Raw genomic sequence first — 19,332 nt, 5'->3', positions numbered from 1 at the left:
ATGTATAAAGCATGATCATGTAAACAGGTCTGGACACTCGTATATCGAAAGCATAAACGAAACCGTCCATCTTTTGAATCGAAAAAAATTAAGATGGAAGACAAGAAAAGGTCTCATTCTGCGACGTGCAGAGATGAGTAGAATGGCTTGGCCTCTATCTGAGACATCATAGTATCTATATGTGTATATGTATATATGTATCACGCATGCGCAAAACGAGACCTTTTCTTGCTTTCCACTTGATTTTTTGACTCAAAAGATGGACAGTTTATGTGATTATGTGTTTATAGATCTGTTTATGTGATCGTGGATTGGATCATCATTACAAGAGTGAATCATTTAGCAAATATTTTAAAATAAAAAGTATAATGGAGAACTATTTTGGTATTAAAATTTTATTTTTATTGCATCTTATGATCTCAATGAATTATATTATTCATTTTGTTTCGCGAAATTAGTTAACGCAAAAATAATAAAGGAACGTGAAAAATTTCTCACAACCGGTTGTCCGAAGTTTGATACGTTACTTCAAGGCGGTATCACTACTCGCGGGATTACACAAATTTATGGAGCTGCAAGTACAGGAAAAACACAATTAGCTTTACAATTATGCCTGACAGTACAGTTACCTACAGCAGAAGGTGGCTTTGCTGCTGGTATTTTACAAATTGGATTATTTATAAAATTACAAATGAATATTAGTATTTCCTCACTTTTCAATTCTTTTTCATACATTTCGTTTTAAGTACATCAAATAATTAATGTAGGTGCAGTATATATTTGTACTGAATGTACATTTCCCTCACGAAGATTACAGGAATTGATACAAAAACTGGAAATTACTAAAAAATATGGAATAAATGGTGACTCAGTATTTGTAGAACATATATCAACTATTGTAATTATAATATATTTTTTAACTTAATACATTAACTTTTTAATATAATATTTTTTTTTACCTTGTAGGAGGAACTGGAAATATGTTTGCTTCATAGAATTCCAATATTAATGTCTGTACAAAAGATAGGATTAATAATTATAGATTCAATTGCTGCTCCATATAGAGTAGAAGATTGGAAAGATGAATCTAATAAAAGAGGAGAAAGTTTGAGAACAATTGGACAACAGTTACATAAATTATGTAAAAATGACATTTGTGTAGTTTGCATTAATCAGGTAAAAAAAGATAAATTCTGTATATAGCAATTAATAATACAATAGCATAAATAGCTTACAGACAATTTATATACAGGTAACAGCAATTATGCATAGTAATATATCTAGTGATTATTTGAGTGTACGACCGTCTTTGGGAATAACTTGGTTAAGTATGATAACTAATTCCATACAGTTTTACAGAATAGGTACTATGAGATATGCTTGTGTTAAATTGTCATCAAATTTATCAGAAACAACTATTTCATTTGAAATACAAGGATATGGGGTAAAAGCAATAGATTGAATAAAACAAATTGAAATAAAAGTTTAATGTTTATTTGATTGCAAGAGATTATAAATATCATAAAATATATCTTCATCTAATATCCTAGCAATATTTGTTGGTGACCATTGATTTCTTGGATCAGAAGCTACAAATGGATCTGTACTTCTTACATCTAAATTTTCCATTTCATTGTTCAATATAAGTCTTTAAAAATGAGGAAGCAAATATAAATACATAAATAATGTTTATATGTATATTAATATGTATATGTTATGTATATAATACCTGAAGGAATGTAAAAATGTTCGATAAGGCTCTATATCTTTTCTCTCACTATATGTATAATCTCCAATCACAGTATGACCAATATATGAACAATGCACTCTTAATTGATGTCTTCTACCTGTACCAGGACATAATAGTACTTTAGTAGCTGGCTTTCCATTTCTGAAACCTCTTTCTAATACTATAAGGATTGTATATGATTCTTTTGGTTTCTCACAAAATAAGTTATCACTGGTACACATTTTATGGTTTCCCTTCTTTTCTCTAGCATCAATCCCTAATAAAATAATGTTATTGTTAATAAATAGCTTTTCACAAATTGATATTATTAGTGTTTTGTTTCAATTACCAACCAATTGCTTTATCTATGATTAGGTAAGGTTCATTAATATGTCCATGAAGTAATGCCAGATAAAATTTTTTGGCTGTTCTTGCTTCGAATACATTAGAAGCAGCTCGAGCTGCTTTTTTATTTAATGCAATACATATCACACCACTTGTCACATAATCTAATCTATGTACAAAATGAAATTCATGAAATAAATTTGGATTGACTAATTTTGGTAAAATTTTTTTTAATTCAAATTGCAGTGTATCCTAAAAATTTTAATATTTATCAAACTAATAAGTATACTATTTCTAATTTAAAAATGTTCTTTCCATACCTTTTTTTCACGATTATTACTATTAATGCACATGTCGTATGGTTTAGAAACCACCAAGAAATTTTCGCTGTGATATAATATATTTACATTATTTTTATGTTTGATTTCAATAAAATATTTCGTATATAATTTTAACAATACTTTTAATATTTGCGTTAATTTGAGAATAAACATCCTACAATTGTATAATATTTTATTTATATTCATTTTATGCAATATTAGTTTTTGTTTCTGTAAGCAACAAAATATACATAACACCAATCTTTGAAAACTGTTACGTTATCAAAATGATAAACATTGGTTGGGTATTATATTCATGTATGTATGTGTATCTAGTTTCTTTCAGGTACAAGATTGCTTGTTATACTCCTGAAAGATGGCATTTTATGATTTTATATTGTTTAATCCTTCCTGTTGGCTGTCTGTTTTCCGTTTTGAATTTTGCTTATAACTTCGCATTGATTGCAATAAGTGATGCAACAATGATTTGTAATGTATGATCAGTGATTAATGTATATTAAATTCAAAGCATGAAAAATTTGGTTTTTGGAGATAATTTGAACAAGTATCATACTGTAAATATGTCTTGTAAATAATTACATATATTTTAAATCATTCCGGAACTATATCAGAGGGCACCACTTAACTTAGTATTTCTGATTTGGATGAGAATCGTTTGGATAAGACCGTTTGAAAGCGATTTGTGGTATGAGAGAAAGTCTTATTGTGGAGTGCGTACTATATAACGGTATTTCTAATTTCATTATAATCGAATATTATCTGTTAATTTTTTTTAGCGATCATTAAGGGAAGTTTTGTACTATATTCTGAAAATGTTTCGATCGAAGAAGGATGTTGACCGACACGTGAAGAACATTTTTATCAAACTTAAAGATTCAGGAGAGGTGAGGTTATTTTTCAGAAGAAAACGTCGTTGTTCCAAAATTTTGTCCAAATATATTTATTAATTTTTTATATTTAAGTACTCAATGATTTCTTAAAATTATCCTTTCTTTTATTTCAAATGCACTTTGTATGCATACTAACTCATAATATTTCTATCTAATGTCAAATTGTATAGCACTGAAGGCCTTGACTTGATTATGAAAAAGATACATACATGCACATGCACTAACCTCTATATGATGGTTTAACGGTTTTTTGCGACTTGAAGCAAATTTTGATTTTATATGTCTTAAAAAACATTTTTATACTTATTCAAATATTTTTTAAATAATTCAGTTGTGTAAATATTTATTCACTCTAATATATTTGTTTTTGCCTTTTCTTTCTTTCTTTTCTTTTTTGATGTTTACAATATTTTGTAATTAGTAATTTTATTAGTTATCATGAAAGTTTGCATTTTTAATATATTTTGTACATAATATCTGCATTTCTTTTTCAAGAAAAAGCTTCGATGTTATAATATTGCAAAATTATATTATCAAGTTGGAGACTATGAATCTGCAAAAAAATATGTTTCAAATTATTTGGAAATAAGAGATAAATCTGCAGGAGCTCATAAATTATTAGGTCAAGCTCTTGAAGCTTTGGGCCAGAAAGAAGCAGCCTTTGTAAGATATAAAATATCTCTTGAATTAGAACCAAAGCAGGATGATCTTCTCTTAAAAGGTATAGTTCAATATTTTGAATCTATTATTTCTTACTTTAAACTCACATATTAATAATATTTTTTAGTATGTGAGCTGTTGTCTGATATGGATATTAATACAGATATAAATAAGATAAAATATTGGGTAGAAAGAGCAGATAAGAAATTTCCACATCACGAAATAGTTTTTGAGCTAAAGGAAAAATTGTTAACTTCAAAAACACCAAGTGGTGATGATGATGATTTAGAAAAACTTATTATATGTACGTAATAAAATCTCTACTATATAATTACATGATTTTGTACAATTTAATTTAATTTGTTTATAATAATGTAATGCGTTTTTTTTTTAGCTGAATTATCAGTAAAACAAACAGATGTGCATCTACAAGTGAAGTTGCTCAAGTATTATGTAGGAAATCATAGGCTTGAAGATGCATATAACAAAGCAACCGAGATAGAGGCAACGCAGTGTCACAGAAATAATATCATTTGGTATCAATCATTAACTGAATTACTTGTGAAGTGTAAAGAGAGTAAACAGTCAGATTGGACATTTTGGATATTTTATATTTCTGTGTTAGAAAGATATGCAGCACTTTGTCTTAAAGAACAGAGTAATGTTATTAGAAAAAGTATAACAGATATTACACAGGCAGTATTTAAGTAAGTATATTTGTACTAGGAGTCATATATTTTATTATATATATATATATATATATATATATATATAATTATATATATAATAATATATAATAATATATTATATATATATATATATATATATATATATATATATATATATATATATATATATATATATTTATATATATATATATATATATATATATATATATATATATATATAACTACTGAATTACTGAATTAAAACATTCATATTGCAGTTTTGATCAAAGTTTACATGAATGTAAATCAAAGAACTTCTCTAATCATCCTGTTTTTATTGAACACATGTTATTACACATGTGGGGTCAATTACATTTTCATTTAGCATGTTTAATTTTGCGTAAAACTAAGGCTGGTGAAGATAGTTGGTCTGAAGCAGGTAGATTGTGTGGACCTCTTTTATTAACTGCATTACATGTAGCACCTATAGATCCTACTGCTGTATGGACTATGCATTTAAAAGATAGACTTAAGAATCTAGTACATGTTTGGTATAGAGAAGGTTCATACAGATATAGCCAGGCAGGTCATGTACTTCAAGATTATGCCCGAGATAATACTAAGAAATTACTAGATAAAATCGATAAATTTTGTACAAGTTCATGGCGAGAACGGGTATATCAAAGAATCTTTATTGGTCGATTGTATCAAGATGGTAAAACAACATCATATTTTGTGAACTCTTCAGCTTCAAATCCGCCATTACGTTTATGTTCATTTAATGAACTAAAAAGATTTGATGAAATATCCGAAGAAGTATGGCCAGATTCATTACACCATCAAGTTTGGCTTGGTTTAAGAGCTCGGCCCCACACCTCACAAAATAAAGATAATGGGCCGCATCCAAATCAAACATCACGTGTTTTCTGTGAATTACAGTTTTCTGTTTATAACTTACACCAAGCAGCTCCTGAAAGTTTAAGTCGTCTCGATATTGATGCATTTTTAAATGCTGCTATCTGCACTTCTTCTGTACTTGAAGAACAGCAATTGAGTGGGCTTTTAAACCCTGAAAAATTACCTACATTGCCCGCAGATCTTACTAACACTCTCTGTACTAGTGTTCAAGAACAGTGGTGGTCTTATGCTTATAAAGTATATTCTATGGATAAACAAAAGCCATTGGACGAAGATGTTGGAGAATTGAGATTAGAATTACAAAGAGGCTTAGAAGTAGTACGTTGCCTTGGAAATCACGGATTGCATCCTGTTCTTTTAGTTCATTTAGCACGAATATTTCATTATAGAGCAGAGACATTGAAAGAAATAGATCAAGAAAATAATGATATACCATATTTAGAAGCACGATCTGAGATGTATTGGTTGGCTGCAATACCACTTCTCGAAAGATTACAAAATAATCAAGTTATTCGTATAACTAATTCTAAATTTTTTAACTATCAAGGAAAAGAAATGAATAATGTAGAAATAATTAAAGCTTTAGAAGAAGGTAAATTGCTTCTAGCTCAACGATTTGTACGCAGCAAACAATATGAAAAAGCAATAGATGCACTACAGGCTTTGAAATGTCCAGAAGCTTCAGTTCAACAGGGTCAAATGTATGAAAAGCTTGCAGATGAGATCATCAGTTCCATACCCAAGGAAAGTTTAACATCTGAAATGAGATCACAACATATAATCATGCTCTCAAAAGCAAGAGAATGTTTTTATCTAACATTAGATCGCTTGCGCAGTCCAGGTACAGATCCGAAACATCCTTTAAACTTATTACTTTCCACATATATTTCCAATGTTGAAAATAAATTGAAAAGGATTGATCCAGACCTATCACGAGGTGACTTAAGCAGAAATGAATGCGATGGAATGTCGGATGAAAGTTATTCTTCTGCTCATAGTGCTGTTGATCAAACAGCTACAAAAATATCAACATTAACGGGATTAAATGCTTCAATTAATATTCTGAGTACACCACAAAAAAACATACACCGTACACCAAAACAGTCTAGCACTCCTTGTAGAGCACAACATCAGGATATATTGGATTTATCTCGGAATCGCTCTGAGGCACGTCCGAGTCCTGAACGTCTTGACGCTCAAATTCGTTCACTAAATCAAATGATTCACGCAAAGGATAATAAGATACAATCGATAGCAGAGCAAAATAAAGCTATATTGGAATTGAACAAAACAGTAATGGAGAAAGTCGAAAAATTAGCAAAAGAAGTAACAGAATTACGAAAAGAATTTCAGAAACAACGTACTCAGATTAATGTTAATGTTAATCCGAATCTAGAAGAAGATTTGTGCATTTTGAACGAAGATGATTACAATGATTTGAATTACAACGCAAATCAATCAGGCCCCGCATCTTCGATATCCGGGAACATGTTTCAGTCTTCTCATAGACATCCATATTCTCAGTTGGTATATCCTTCAGCTACTTTTCAAGGATATTATTCGGCAGGAATGTCATTTAATGACCCAAATGCACAAGCTATTCCTTCTTTATACCCTCCAAATGTTTATTCAATGCCGGTATTATATCCTAATACGAGATCGAAAATGCCTGAAAACATTCTTCAACAAAGCTTATTTATGCCACCAACAAATCAACCATTGCAAATTCCACTGCAAAAAGTAGAAACATCAAAACCAGAATCGACTATAAAAGACGCTCCTGTAAATAAAATTCCACCAGTTAATGTTGCTATTACCACTTCTGATACACTTCCAACTACAGTACCAATTGTTCAACCAACACTTAGTGTAACGATTCCTCCACATTTCAGACAAAGTAGTTCTTCTACTCCAGTTGCCACTGAACAATCTGCTCCACATTGTTATCAAATTTCTATGCCTTCCCAAGCTACTATACCAACAACAGTAAACTTACCACCTTTGTCAAATACTGTTACAACTACTCCAGCAAATCTTTCTGTATCAGAGACATCAAGGCAAGATACTATCTGTTCAACTGGATCTCCAAATAGTTCAGATCATGAACATGATCCAATTCCGGATTTTGTTCCTGTTATACCATTACCTGCAGAAGTTAAAGTTACTACTGGAGAAGAGGGTCAAGAGGTACTGTTTTGTGCAAGAGCTAAACTTTACCGTTTCGTGGATAATGAATGGAAAGAACGTGGTATAGGAAACGTCAAATTACTTAAAAATGAAGAAGGAAAAGTTCGTTTACTTATGCGCAGGGAACAAGTATTAAAAGTATGTGCAAATCATTATCTTGTGCCAGATATGGAGTTAACTGCTAAATCAAATAATGAAAAGGCATGGTTTTGGGTTGCACATGACTTTGCTGATGGAGAATTAAACCTAGAAAAGTTTTGTATCAGATTTAAGACTGTTGAAGAAGGTATTTCCTTTAAGGAACATTTTGATAAAGCTAAAGCAAGTCTTACATCTGAGAAAATAATTGAAAATATTGATAAAACATCAACCAAAGCTAGTACTATATCGAGTAATATTAAAAAGTCGGAGAAAACAAAATCAGATTTAAAAGCTATAGAACAAACACCATTTGTTTCTGAACAAGCTGTTCAAAAACAATCTGTTGATGTGACAGAAACCATTACATCAGAGAAATTAAAAACTAATGTACCTACAACAGTTATTGGTGGATTTTCATTTACATCAACACCAATTATTCAAAAAACAACCACTACAGAATCTTCAAAAGTTCCTACTAAGTCAGAAGTTAGTCCATTTGCTGGTTTTACATTTAATAAGACTGTAACGAATGCTGAAAGTTTTACAACTACGACACAAAAAAACTCGACTACTGGAATAATAGCTGCATCACAGTTTACTTTCCCATTTACAAAAGCAACTACACCTTCTCAATTAGGGGCTACAACAGTACCAACTGTTAGTGTTCATAACTCGTCAATTTCATCTTCACAACCAACCAGTACTGTTGTTACTAGCGAAAATACTTCTGTTAATACTCCTCAATTTTCACTTAGAAGACCTTCTGCTCCTGCTCCTGCTCCTACTCCTACTCCTGCTCCTGCTCCTGCTCCTGCTCCTGCTCCTGCTCCTGCTCCTGCTCCTGCTTCTGCTCTTGCTCTTGCTCCTGCAAATTCTACTGTTCCAACCTTTGCTTTTGCGGGTATTCAAGATACAGGCAAGTCTCTTGTACAAACTGAATATGAAGAAATGCTATTCACTGAAAAGATTAGCCTTCAGTATTACAACAGTGATGCCAAACAATGGGAAAACAGAGGTACTGGACAAATAAAGATTTTATGGAATCCAAAAACGAACAAAATTCGTTTATTAATGATAGATGAAAATAGTTCGAAAGTTTGTTATAATTATGATATTTTTGCAAAATGCCCATTTACACTAAAAAGTAGTAGTAACACAATTGTCAATTGGAATATACAATATGGGTTAGACAACAAAACAGTAATGTTTGCAGCAACATTTAAAACATCCAGTCAAGCATCTCAATTTTATAGCACAATTACTAGCAATCAGCAAAAGATGGTAAACAATTGTATTACAGCAGAAAATTTGAAAAAGCCAGAAACTCTTCAAAATACACAAACAAACAAAACACAGACTTCCTTGTCTGAAATGTTTAAGCCACCAGCAGGATCATGGGAATGTAATGCTTGCTACACAAGAAATGCTGAATCGAATGCAAAATGTATAGCTTGTGAAGAACCACATTCTTCTGTGTCGAATAAATCAAATATCTCAAATACAGTTACATCAGGTCAAATACCTCTTTTACAAATGTTTAAACCACCTACTGACTCGTGGAAATGTAAATGTTGCGATATTGTTAATGTAGCTGAAAGTAATTATTGTGTTGCCTGTGACACACCAAAAGATCTGTCTCTTCCACCTAAACCAAAAACTGATGGTTTTCAGATAAGTACAAGTTCCTCTGGAGTTACACCCACATTTACGTTTGGTATTCCACAAGATACTACTAAGAAAAGTACAAGTGGATTTTCATTTCGTTTACCTACCTCTAATGATGTTTCTATAGATTCTAAATCTACATCTTCGATAGCTACAAAATCTGATGATAAAACAGATAAATTTGTTTTTGGAACACCAGGAAAATCGTTTGGGTTCAATTTTGTGTCTAAATCATCTCCAACAAAGTCTGGTGAAGAAGAAAATAGTGAAGAGGAAGTAGTGGAAAGCGATGACATTCATTTTTCACCAATAATTCCATTACCAGATAAAATTGAAGTTAAAACAGGTGAAGAAGAAGAAGAAGTTCTTTATAGTCATAGAGCGAAGTTGTTTAGATACGATAAATCGGTAAATGAATGGAAAGAACGTGGTTTAGGTGACATAAAATTATTACGACACAAGGAAACAGGCAAATTGCGACTAGTAATGAGACGAGAACAAATATTAAAGCTGTGTTTAAATCATTTCGTGCTTCCAAATTTGGAATTGAAGCCGAAAGATGAGAAAACATGGATGTGGAATGCTGCTGATTATAGCGAAGGAGAAATCGAACCCACTCTCTTTGCGTGTCGCTTTAAAACATCCGACATTGCTAACGATTTCAAAGATGTAATTGACAAATCAAGGATGGAGCTTATTGAAAAAACTGCTGAAACGAAAGTAGAAGCATTTACCGAAGTTTCACCTACACGAGATATCGAGGTTCTGTACGAGTTGAAAGTAACACCTGAAGAAAAACAAGCTGCATTAAAGTTTCAACTTCCAGAAAACTTCTATGCATACAAACAAAAGCCAGATTGTCCTGGATGTAGAGGCTGTAAAGAATATTCGGATGTATCGTTATTTTCAGACGGAAATTCTGAAAAAGCAGTATCTACATCAAAAACACCTGCAGAGGATCAAAAACCTCTGACTACTACATCTGGGATACAGTCACTTTCAAAATCTGTTAATTTAAGTCCCGCATCTAACGAATTCACAATTGTTCAAACACCTGTTTCAAATACTGATACAACTGTTTCTTCCATTTTCAAGTCTGGATTGCATAATACAACCACGTCACAATTTGCAACGAATTCTCTCTCTACAACAACTACATCAAGTATATCATTTGGGAATACTAATACGATCACATCAAGTGATAAGAAAACTGGTTTTTCATTTGTAATGCCCCAAACTACATCTACTACAAATGAGATACAAAAATCTACATCTGATACTTTAACACCTGAGAATTTAAAAATCTGCAGTCCCACTAATTCTCAAGGACAGGTATCATCGACTACATCTTTTTCATTTATGACATCGTCTACAACACCTACAACATCCATATTTGAAATGGCAAAATTAGATAACACAGGAAAGAATATTTTTGGTGGAATGTGGAAAAAAGATTCTTCTGGATTACTTAAGCCTACTTCCATTAGTGTCAGTACAAATAATTCTGAATCAATATTTTCAAATAATTTCAACACTCAACCAAAAACAAATACAAATACTGCAATGACATCTGCATTTGGTGCTAGTACTTCTCTTTTCGGATCTTCTGCATTGAAAACTAGTTCTGAAAGCTCAACCACAGGTTCATCATCATTTGATACATCTGCTAAATCTACTAATTCAATATTTCCTAATACATCTACATCATTTTCGTCCAATTTATTCTCCGGCTCATGTACAGCTACATCATCTTTTACAATTTCAAATCCTGTGACAACTAATACTTTTGGAACAACAAGTGAAACACAAGAGGACAGTGATATTGCTTTCTTGCCAACGACAGGTGTGTCATTTTCAGCTATAGCAGCTCAAAATCCCCAGATAGCATTCAAAAAAGGTACATCTTTCATATCATTATCCATATGATAGCAATTTAAATTAGTAAGAACTGATAACATTATTATACAAATGTTTATTTTATAGATCCAAATTTTTCTTTTGTTGGTGCTGGGTCAGCTGTATTTAATTCAAAATCAAAATCAAAATCTGTGCAAAAAGCAAAAGAAGTTACGGCAAATAAAAAAGATGAAAATGAAGAAGAAGAATACGATCAAACCGAAAATGATCAAGATCATGATCCTCATTTCGAGCCTATTATACCTCTGCCTGATATTATCGAAGTACATACCGGAGAAGAAGAGGAAGAGAAAGGTATAATTTAAAATAACTGTTTGAAAAGAGTAATGTATTTATCTTTAAATGATCACATGTTTGTTACAGTATTTTACGAAAGAGCTAAATTATACAGATACGATAAGAACATGTGCGAGTGGAAAGAAAGGGGTGTTGGAGAAATGAAAATTTTACATCATCCAAAATATGACCGTTACAGATTGCTGTTACGACGAGAGCAAGTTTACAAAGTAGTATGCAATCTCTTACTTACTCCAGACATTGTCTTTACTAAACTCACTACGAATGATCGCTCTTGGATATGGGCAGGCATGAATTATGCTGAAGAGCAACCATGTATAGAGCAATTAGCAGTTAAATTTAAAACTGTAGAACTGGCAAAAAAATTCAAGGATACAGTTGATAAAATCCAACAAACTCTAAGCGAAAGCCGTAAGGAATAAGATGAAAACCTCTTGTTTATAATGCTTTCCTTAGTTTATAATCCTTGCTTGTGATTGCATGTGTATCTTCATTGTATGTTATATGCATACTATAAAAAACATATATTTCTTCATTATTAAAAAATATTAATGTATCTTTATTTATATTCATAAAATGTAATACTGTTTAAAAATATTATAATTTAATATCAAATATGCTATAAAGAGGCAATCATACAGAGATCGGTACGAAGACATATTTTGTTACCTTTTAAAGGAACTGTCTAAAAAATGTTTTTTGATTAATATATTTGATTGTAAGTTTAATTGTGATACACAAATAATAATATTGATTCATCATATAGACATGTATAAAATTATTTTATTAAAACATATTTAATTCCATTCAACTTTTATTATTTGTAATGAAAGAAACAAAATACAAGACATGACAATAGAACTATTTTATATTATACTTCATAATGGATAAAGTTTTACTATTAAACAAATGTACTGTTATCATAAATTTTATCAATATCTATTGATTTTTTGTTAATTTTCTAGTAATTTTTAAATAACTCGATATTTATATTAAAAACTAACTTGTACAAATACATATTTTAGTTGCATAACGTTGAATAAAATGTAATTTACGATACAAAACGCAATTTAAATTATTTTCACCAATTAAAATAAAAGTTTTCCTCAATTTTAAATGTGTTCAATATTTATATATATCTACATATAAGGTGTACTTTTATAAGGTAACTTTATAGGATAGTAGCTTTTACACTAGCTTTTTGCTTGCACATGGCGTTCATATTATTTAATTAGAGTAGTTATTTCGATGCAAATTTATGTTTTTTATATAAATACAGGAGAAAAAAATGTAGAAGATAGACCAGTAATAGAAGAACCAGAAGATGGTAAAAATGAAGAAGTAGATGAAGAAGAAGGCAATGAAGGCGAAGTAGACGTTGAAGTAAATGAAGTAGAGGATGAAGAAGAAGAGGAAGATAATGATGATGATGATGATGATGATGATGATGATGATGAGGATGATGATGAGTATGACGATGAGGATGATGATGAGGATGATGATGAGTATGATGATGAGGATGATGATGAGGAGGAGGAAGAGGAGGAGGAGGAGGGTCAGAACTCCATTACTTTTGAAAAAAGTGCTTCTGTGTTTGCTAGAAATAAAAAAGGTGGCTGGAACTTTGTTGCATCAGGAAATTTAATTATTTATTATGATTCTAATATTTTTGGTGAAAAAATAATATTAAAGGCAGATGAGACAGATGAAGTTGTAAGCAACACAATCATTAGTATGACAACAAACATGAAGGTAAAGGCATTAAAATTATGTTATGTAACAATTTAACTGATTCTGAATTAACTAACTGTCAGTTATTATTTTATGAAGGTGAATGGTACACGATGCATTTGGACGGCAATTGATCATGCCTTGACACCGCCGACAAAACGCACTTTAAGTGCCACTTTTTCCTCAGTACATGTCGCACAGGAAATGTATAAACATTTTCAATAAGTAAGTAAAAATTTGTATGCAATATAAAAAGAAAATGATAAAAATTAATTATTGATTTCAACAGGGGGTAGAACACGCATTTCAAGCACACATCAGTGAACCATTCTATGAAGAATAAAATAAAATGATTCCTCATATTTCTTATAATAAAGTATTATATCTCTTGTAAACAAAAATCATTTAATTTTAGTTCAATTTCAATTTATAGGATAAGTAGTTCCCAATTTTATGCTTTTTTATGGGTGTAATTGTATAATAAATAATTGTACAAATTATCTAGGAGTTTATGAAAATAAGTAAATTTTCGTCAATTGTGATGCATTTCGCTCGTAAAAAAAAGATACATGATAAATCAAAATTATTTGGTTAACAATTACGTATCTAACTGTAAGTTCAAATTTAACATGTGATATTTAAAGAACTTTACTGATATTTGTAAAAATATTTATTACAATAAAAGTGCATGTATGTTCCAAGTGTTCATTCTTTTAATTAAGTAACCTCCTAAAAAATAAAATTCCATCTGTGGTAACGGGCAACGAAATCGCTTGCGACGTTACTGCAACCAGTCATATCTTCATGCATTAATATATAAACTACTATATAATGAGTATGTTTATGTTACAAACGTGTGGTAGAAGATAGCGGTATATATATAAGTTATTTAACATATTGAACACTGTACAATACATTAGGGTTTGAATTTCTGTTGTAGATTGTATTGTAGTGCAGAATATATTGTTACACAATGTCTGTTGCAACAAAAGGTATGTAATATTCAAAACATTTAGTATATAAAAATAAATATATCTAGAAATTTTAATAAAAAAATTGAATAAATATTTACATATTTTCTTAAATTCCTTATTTATAATTTTTCCAGCTTTCTCATTTATTTTTATAATATTTATGACTCGGCACAAAAATATATTATATTTGAAGTTTTATAATTACAAGATCTTTGAGATATATAAACATTATATCTTTTATGCGGCAGGAAAATAAGAAAAAATGTCTTAATATAAAGTAAAATTGTAAATAAATAATTAATATTAAATATATATATATATACAAAATATATTTAATAGTATTGAAAAAATGATATGTCATATATACGATTTTAGAAGAATAAATGTTACGTGTTTTACGAATATGTTTTTTGACCTTTGGACTTAATGTTAAATATAACTAAATAACTGCTACTTTTATTATTCTAAAATGCGTTTGTATGTATTTATATTTACATATATATATATATATATATATATATATATATATATATATATATATATATATATATATATATTATATATTCAAATAACATTTTTTTTCCTATAGGTATCTTTATTGTAGCTGCAAAACGTACCCCATTTGGTACAATGGGTGGTGTATTTTCCAATAAAAGCGCAACTGATCTATCAATTGTTGCTGCCAAATCTGCTTTGCAATCTGCAAAGCTAAATCCTGATAAAATAGATAGTGTTGTTTTTGGGCATGTATTAGCTGTATGTAATTAATCAATATTTATATGTACCAGTTGATTGTTTTTATTAAATGTTCCATGCTCTTATAAGATTTATAATTATTATTTACAAGATGTCATCTGCTGATGGAGGATTTTTAGCACGTCATGTTGCATTGAAGTCTGGTATACCTTTAGAAAAACCAGCATTCTCTGTAAATAGATTATGTGGTTCTGGATTTCAGTCAATTATTAATGGTGCACAGGTATCATGTATCACATAGTATATGTATATATTAAAAAAGTAGAATAAAATTTACTTATAATAAAATTGTGCAAACATAAAAGATAATTAATTATTATTTTCAGGATATTTTAACAGGGCAATCTAAGATAGTTTTAACAGGAGGAACAGACAATATGAGTCAAACTCCCTTTGTTGTAAGAAATGTTCGGTTTGGTACAACTCTAGGGCAAAAATATGAGTTTGAGGATGCTTTATGGCTTGGATTACTTGATACTTATTGCAATTTACATATGGGTGTAACTGCAGAAAAGCTTGGAGCTCAATATAACTTAAACAGACAAGAGGTAGAAGAATTTGCTTTAAGAAGTCAACAATTATGGAAAGCTGGTAAATGTCTTTTATATTGAACTCAATGCTAATTATTTAAAATATTAATATAAATGAATAAAGATACTGAAATCGAATTTCAATTATTTCAGCCAATGATGCTGGTCGTTTTAAGGAGGAACTTGCACCTGTTACAATCACTGTGAAAAAGCAAGATGTTGTCATTAGTACTGATGAACATCCACGACCTCAAACAACTTCTCAAAGTTTAGCCAAATTACCTCCTGTTTTTCAGAAAGACGGTTTAGTTACAGCAGGATCTGCATCTGTATGTTAATTTGTGTCTTATTAAAGTTAATTGTAGATACATTAGAATTATATTTTATACTTTCTGAACATACATATAACTTTTCCACATAGGGTGTTTGCGATGGTGCAGGAGCAATTATTTTAGCTAGCGAAGAAGCTGTTAAGACAGAGCAACTTACACCATTAGCACGCTTGATAGGATACAGCATTGTAGGTGTAGAACCCAGTATTATGGGAATTGGTCCAGCTCCGGCTATCAAACAACTTCTTAAAGTTACTGATAAAAATTTGGATGATGTTGAACTTGTTGAGGTAAAAATATTAATAAAAATCTCATTTAAATGTAGATGTCTAATCAAACATGTAATTATTTATATGTTTTGCTAGATTAATGAAGCATTTGGAGCTCAAACATTGGCATGTGTTAGAGAGTTAGATTTAGATATTAATAAATTAAACGTGGATGGTGGAGCTATTGCTCTTGGACATCCATTAGCTGCATCTGGTAGTAGAATTACTGCACATTTAATACATGAATTAAGGTGTGTTAATATTTAAAAAATAAGAAACTAATGAATATATAGAGTGAATTAATGAGAATGATACATAATCACTTTTGCAGGAGACGAAAAAGTGGAAAATTAGGAATTGGTTCTGCTTGCATTGGTGGAGGTCAAGGAATAGCTGTGATGGTAGAAGCATTATAATCATATTACACATTATATAGTTATAAATGGTGATATGAAATACGGATTACGATTATCGAGACATATATATATATTATAAAATGTATGTTTATGCATATATTTATTTTTTATATTTTATATACATTACAAAGTTATTGAAAGATTGTTAAATCAATATTTTTATACTAATATTGATCGCATGGCTAGAAGAATTTCATATTTAAAATTCTGCCATGTTTACTAATGTCTGAATAAACATTTAAAATATTTTTTTATTGTAAATTTTTATAATTATTAATAGATCTAGGTAGCTGTAGAAGTTCTTAAAACGGTAAAAATAGAATACGACGTACGTAGAATCTAAAAAATCACATTAATGAATAAAAAAAATGAAATCATTATAGATATATATACATACTAGAACGAAATTTTGTAATGATAATTCCATAACATTTCCAACAATTAATATAAGAGGCCATTGTGCTCTTGCCATTATAATAAGTAAGGCATGTTTAAAATCCTTGCTATTATCCCACCAGTTATTTGCATAGGCAGATGAACATATTCTCATACTCTGTAAATGTGATTTTTAACTAAAATTTTTATTATTAAATTTTTTATCACAATTACATACATGAAAATGTAGTTCATTTCCATGCCAGCAATATATGAAGATTTGGTATATCACGCAACACGTATATAGTAATGTGCCAAGAAATTCGGATGTAACGTAATCTTTCATCTGTGAATGTAACAAATACACAGTACATACTTACGACTGCGTAAACCGAACAAAGTTAATATGCAAGATTTACCTGTGATAAGTTGAATAATATAGCACAAATGACAATACAATCTACTAGAAGTTGTAAAAATATTAAAGTACCAAATACATCTTGGATTTGTTTTGAGAAACTGGAAATATTTAGTAATGTGCGTATATATTTGAGGAATAGATGTTGAAATTTGTATCTTTAATTGAGAAACTTACTCAAATATCATAATAGTATGTTCAATGCAATGTTTCAAATCCTCATACATTTTACTATAAACTTTTAAAGTAGAGTTTTCAATACTGACATTATCATTTAATAAAGTATATTTTTTTTCTATTATACAATGCATCGAAGAAATATTATAATTTAAGATTGTTAGTTGGCAACAAGCAGTCACTATAAAACCTGTTGCTAAAGTATCTATTGCTATATTGTTAATGCAACTTGTACAGACGACCATAAATTGATGCAAAGAAGTAAATTCAAAAACTGGAGTAGATGTTACATTATAAGGATACCATCCTACCATTGGTAATTGTTTAGATGTCCCACTGATTTGATATAATATCGGGGTACTTCCCCAAGAAATTACAGCAATGAAACCAAAAGTTTGATAAGTGATTTGATGAAAAATTGCTTGCCAAGTATAATATGCCGTAATATGTTCGTATTTATCGTTATCTCGATTAAACATTTCGTTGTTTGTTATATCTATAAGATCTTTGATACGTCTACGTCGGCAGATAATATAAATCACCTATTTACAAATGTAAAAAGTATCTAATAGAGAGAGAGAGAGAGAGAGAGAGAGAGAGAGAGAGAGAGAGAGAGAGAGAGAGAGAGAGAGAGAGAGAGAGAGAGAGAGAGAGAGAGAGAGAGAGAGAAAGAGAGAGAGAGAGAAAGAGAGAGAGAGAGAGAGAGAGAGAGAGAGAGAGAGATCTTACACTTTAAATTATACCTTTGTGGCGTACGTAGAATAAGTCATGAGAATACTTAAACTGGCCATCATTGCCTCTATATTTCCCCAATTTATAATTATGTATATGATATTGCTAGCTATAGTAATTCCAAGCAAAAATGTTAAATTAAAAGTTGTGTATATATTATACAAATATTTATATTTGGCCCATTCCGGCCAGAATCCCAGATAGTAAATGATTGATAAACTATTTTGCAAGTGTTTATTAGGGTGTATCTTTTTGAACTTGGTTTGTTCCTCCCCAAAAATATCCATTTTCTCAAACAAATCACTTATGTTGCAATTTCGTAGATTGAATTTACCTTTATATTGGGAATACTAACTTTGTATCAGTTTACCATTTGCCTCGTGGGTTTGTAACATTTACATCGTAGAATTCTAACATTTAATTAAAGAGTTCACAAGATTACAGGACTATTTCATGATGAATCGTAATTATATCGAGGAAGAGAGCGCTTCCTACTATTTGTATTTAATTAAACGACATTCAAAAGGGATGGTTTCTTTGGGCTATAATCATGTTCGATTATAGAGAGTACATCACTTTTAATATTTATCGTTTATCGATTCAACGTATTCTGTAATCAAAGTATAGTATACTGTTCTTGTCTTCTTTACAGTCTTCCCTATTGAAGTTAAAGTGATTCTCTTTTCTCGGGTACTATAAATCTGAAGAAGTCGGTAATGCAGATAAAGCTGTTTTACTTGTTACAGTTATCACATATAAAATAAGTATTATAGGAGAAACATAAAAAAACCAGAGACTATCAGATATGCATGTATGTAATTGTATATGAAAGGCTCCGTTCAAGTTTATCTGTACTTTCAAACC

General features: G+C 30.3%; 5 protein-coding genes across 8 annotated transcripts; 3 read left to right on the top strand and 2 right to left on the bottom strand.

Annotated features, from left to right (window-relative positions):
- The first annotated feature begins 232 nt into the window (after positions 1–232).
- On the top strand, positions 233–1,833 carry LOC138179158 (DNA repair protein XRCC3). 2 transcript variants are annotated; one of them, XM_069111659.1, is made up of 5 exons: positions 233–384; positions 459–656; positions 768–898; positions 967–1,176; positions 1,253–1,833. In XM_069111659.1, exons 1-5 carry the CDS (start codon positions 369–371, stop codon positions 1,460–1,462), a joined length of 765 nt encoding a protein of 254 aa, XP_068967760.1. In that variant the 5' UTR covers positions 233–368; the 3' UTR covers positions 1,463–1,833. The 2 variants fall into 2 exon arrangements, with proteins under 2 accessions (XP_068967760.1, XP_068967759.1); XM_069111658.1 differs by having other exon boundaries at positions 747–898.
- On the bottom strand, positions 1,473–2,779 carry LOC138179157 (RNA pseudouridylate synthase domain-containing protein 1). Of its 2 annotated transcripts, XM_069111656.1 has the most exons (5): positions 2,395–2,779; positions 2,083–2,326; positions 1,947–2,006; positions 1,730–1,847; positions 1,473–1,648 (listed from the first exon to the last, which is right to left on the bottom strand). In XM_069111656.1, the coding sequence occupies exons 1-5, from the start codon at positions 2,599–2,601 to the stop codon at positions 1,486–1,488; spliced, it is 792 nt and encodes a 263-aa protein (XP_068967757.1). In that variant the 5' UTR covers positions 2,602–2,779; the 3' UTR covers positions 1,473–1,485. The 2 variants fall into 2 exon arrangements, with proteins under 2 accessions (XP_068967757.1, XP_068967756.1); XM_069111655.1 differs by having other exon boundaries at positions 1,730–2,006.
- A 133-nt stretch (positions 2,780–2,912) lies between these two features.
- Positions 2,913–14,186, top strand: LOC138179147 (E3 SUMO-protein ligase RanBP2). Of its 2 annotated transcripts, none has more exons than XM_069111630.1 (11): positions 2,913–3,125; positions 3,192–3,299; positions 3,801–4,026; positions 4,093–4,269; positions 4,360–4,672; positions 4,912–11,441; positions 11,528–11,755; positions 11,825–12,169; positions 13,038–13,510; positions 13,589–13,714; positions 13,779–14,186. In XM_069111630.1, the coding sequence occupies exons 1-10, from the start codon at positions 3,060–3,062 to the stop codon at positions 13,712–13,714; spliced, it is 8,592 nt and encodes a 2,863-aa protein (XP_068967731.1). In that variant the 5' UTR covers positions 2,913–3,059; the 3' UTR covers positions 13,779–14,186. The 2 variants fall into 2 exon arrangements, with proteins under 2 accessions (XP_068967731.1, XP_068967732.1); XM_069111631.1 differs by having other exon boundaries at positions 2,964–3,100.
- Positions 14,187–14,326: 140 nt separating this feature from the next.
- On the top strand, positions 14,327–17,014 carry yip2 (yippee interacting protein 2). Its single transcript, XM_069111638.1, has 8 exons — positions 14,327–14,481; positions 15,053–15,219; positions 15,311–15,442; positions 15,546–15,810; positions 15,903–16,078; positions 16,171–16,371; positions 16,447–16,601; positions 16,682–17,014. The coding sequence occupies exons 1-8, from the start codon at positions 14,463–14,465 to the stop codon at positions 16,764–16,766; spliced, it is 1,200 nt and encodes a 399-aa protein (XP_068967739.1). The 5' UTR covers positions 14,327–14,462; the 3' UTR covers positions 16,767–17,014.
- On the bottom strand, positions 16,998–19,095 carry LOC138179151 (odorant receptor Or2). Its single transcript, XM_069111636.1, has 6 exons — positions 18,480–19,095; positions 17,737–18,278; positions 17,561–17,660; positions 17,380–17,487; positions 17,164–17,319; positions 16,998–17,105 (listed from the first exon to the last, which is right to left on the bottom strand). Exons 1-6 carry the CDS (start codon positions 18,753–18,755, stop codon positions 17,049–17,051), a joined length of 1,239 nt encoding a protein of 412 aa, XP_068967737.1. The 5' UTR covers positions 18,756–19,095; the 3' UTR covers positions 16,998–17,048.
- Between the last annotated feature and the right edge of the window lie 237 nt (positions 19,096–19,332).

The sequence above is a fragment of the Bombus flavifrons genome, chromosome 4, assembly GCF_040668555.2.
Source record: "Bombus flavifrons isolate JBK064 chromosome 4, iyBomFlav1_principal, whole genome shotgun sequence".
Lineage (NCBI taxonomy): Eukaryota > Metazoa > Arthropoda > Insecta > Hymenoptera > Apidae > Bombus > Bombus flavifrons.
The sequence above is the reverse complement of the archived record's forward strand: the minus strand, read 5'-3'. Positions and strand labels throughout refer to the sequence as shown.

Excerpts from the sequence above, each read along its gene's own strand:
- LOC138179147 (XM_069111630.1), top strand. The coding sequence starts at position 3,060 with ATGAGAATCGTTTGGATAAGACCGTTTGAAAGCGATTTGTGGTATGAG. Across the intron at positions 3,126-3,191 it reads AGAGAAAGTCTTATTGTGGA|CGATCATTAAGGGAAGTTTT; the intron begins GTGCGTACTATA and ends AATTTTTTTTAG. Across the intron at positions 13,511-13,588 it reads GTATGACAACAAACATGAAG|GTGAATGGTACACGATGCAT; the intron begins GTAAAGGCATTA and ends TATTTTATGAAG.
- LOC138179157 (XM_069111655.1), bottom strand. The coding sequence starts at position 2,601 with ATGAATATAAATAAAATATTATACAATTGTAGGATGTTTATTCTCAAA. Across the intron at positions 2,327-2,394 it reads GTAATAATCGTGAAAAAAAG|GATACACTGCAATTTGAATT; the intron begins GTATGGAAAGAA and ends TAAAATTTTTAG. Across the intron at positions 2,007-2,082 it reads AATCATAGATAAAGCAATTG|GGATTGATGCTAGAGAAAAG; the intron begins GTTGGTAATTGA and ends TTATTTTATTAG.
- yip2 (XM_069111638.1), top strand. Across the intron at positions 15,220-15,310 it reads TTTTTGGGCATGTATTAGCT|ATGTCATCTGCTGATGGAGG; the intron begins GTATGTAATTAA and ends ATTATTTACAAG. Across the intron at positions 15,443-15,545 it reads CAATTATTAATGGTGCACAG|GATATTTTAACAGGGCAATC; the intron begins GTATCATGTATC and ends TATTATTTTCAG.
- LOC138179151 (XM_069111636.1), bottom strand. The coding sequence starts at position 18,755 with ATGGATATTTTTGGGGAGGAACAAACCAAGTTCAAAAAGATACACCCT. Across the intron at positions 18,279-18,479 it reads ATTCTACGTACGCCACAAAG|GTGATTTATATTATCTGCCG; the intron begins GTATAATTTAAA and ends ATTTGTAAATAG. Across the intron at positions 17,320-17,379 it reads GAAATGAACTACATTTTCAT|AGTATGAGAATATGTTCATC; the intron begins GTATGTAATTGT and ends TCACATTTACAG.
- LOC138179158 (XM_069111658.1), top strand. Across the intron at positions 657-746 it reads AGAAGGTGGCTTTGCTGCTG|TACATCAAATAATTAATGTA; the intron begins GTATTTTACAAA and ends TTTCGTTTTAAG. Across the intron at positions 1,177-1,252 it reads GTGTAGTTTGCATTAATCAG|GTAACAGCAATTATGCATAG; the intron begins GTAAAAAAAGAT and ends ATTTATATACAG.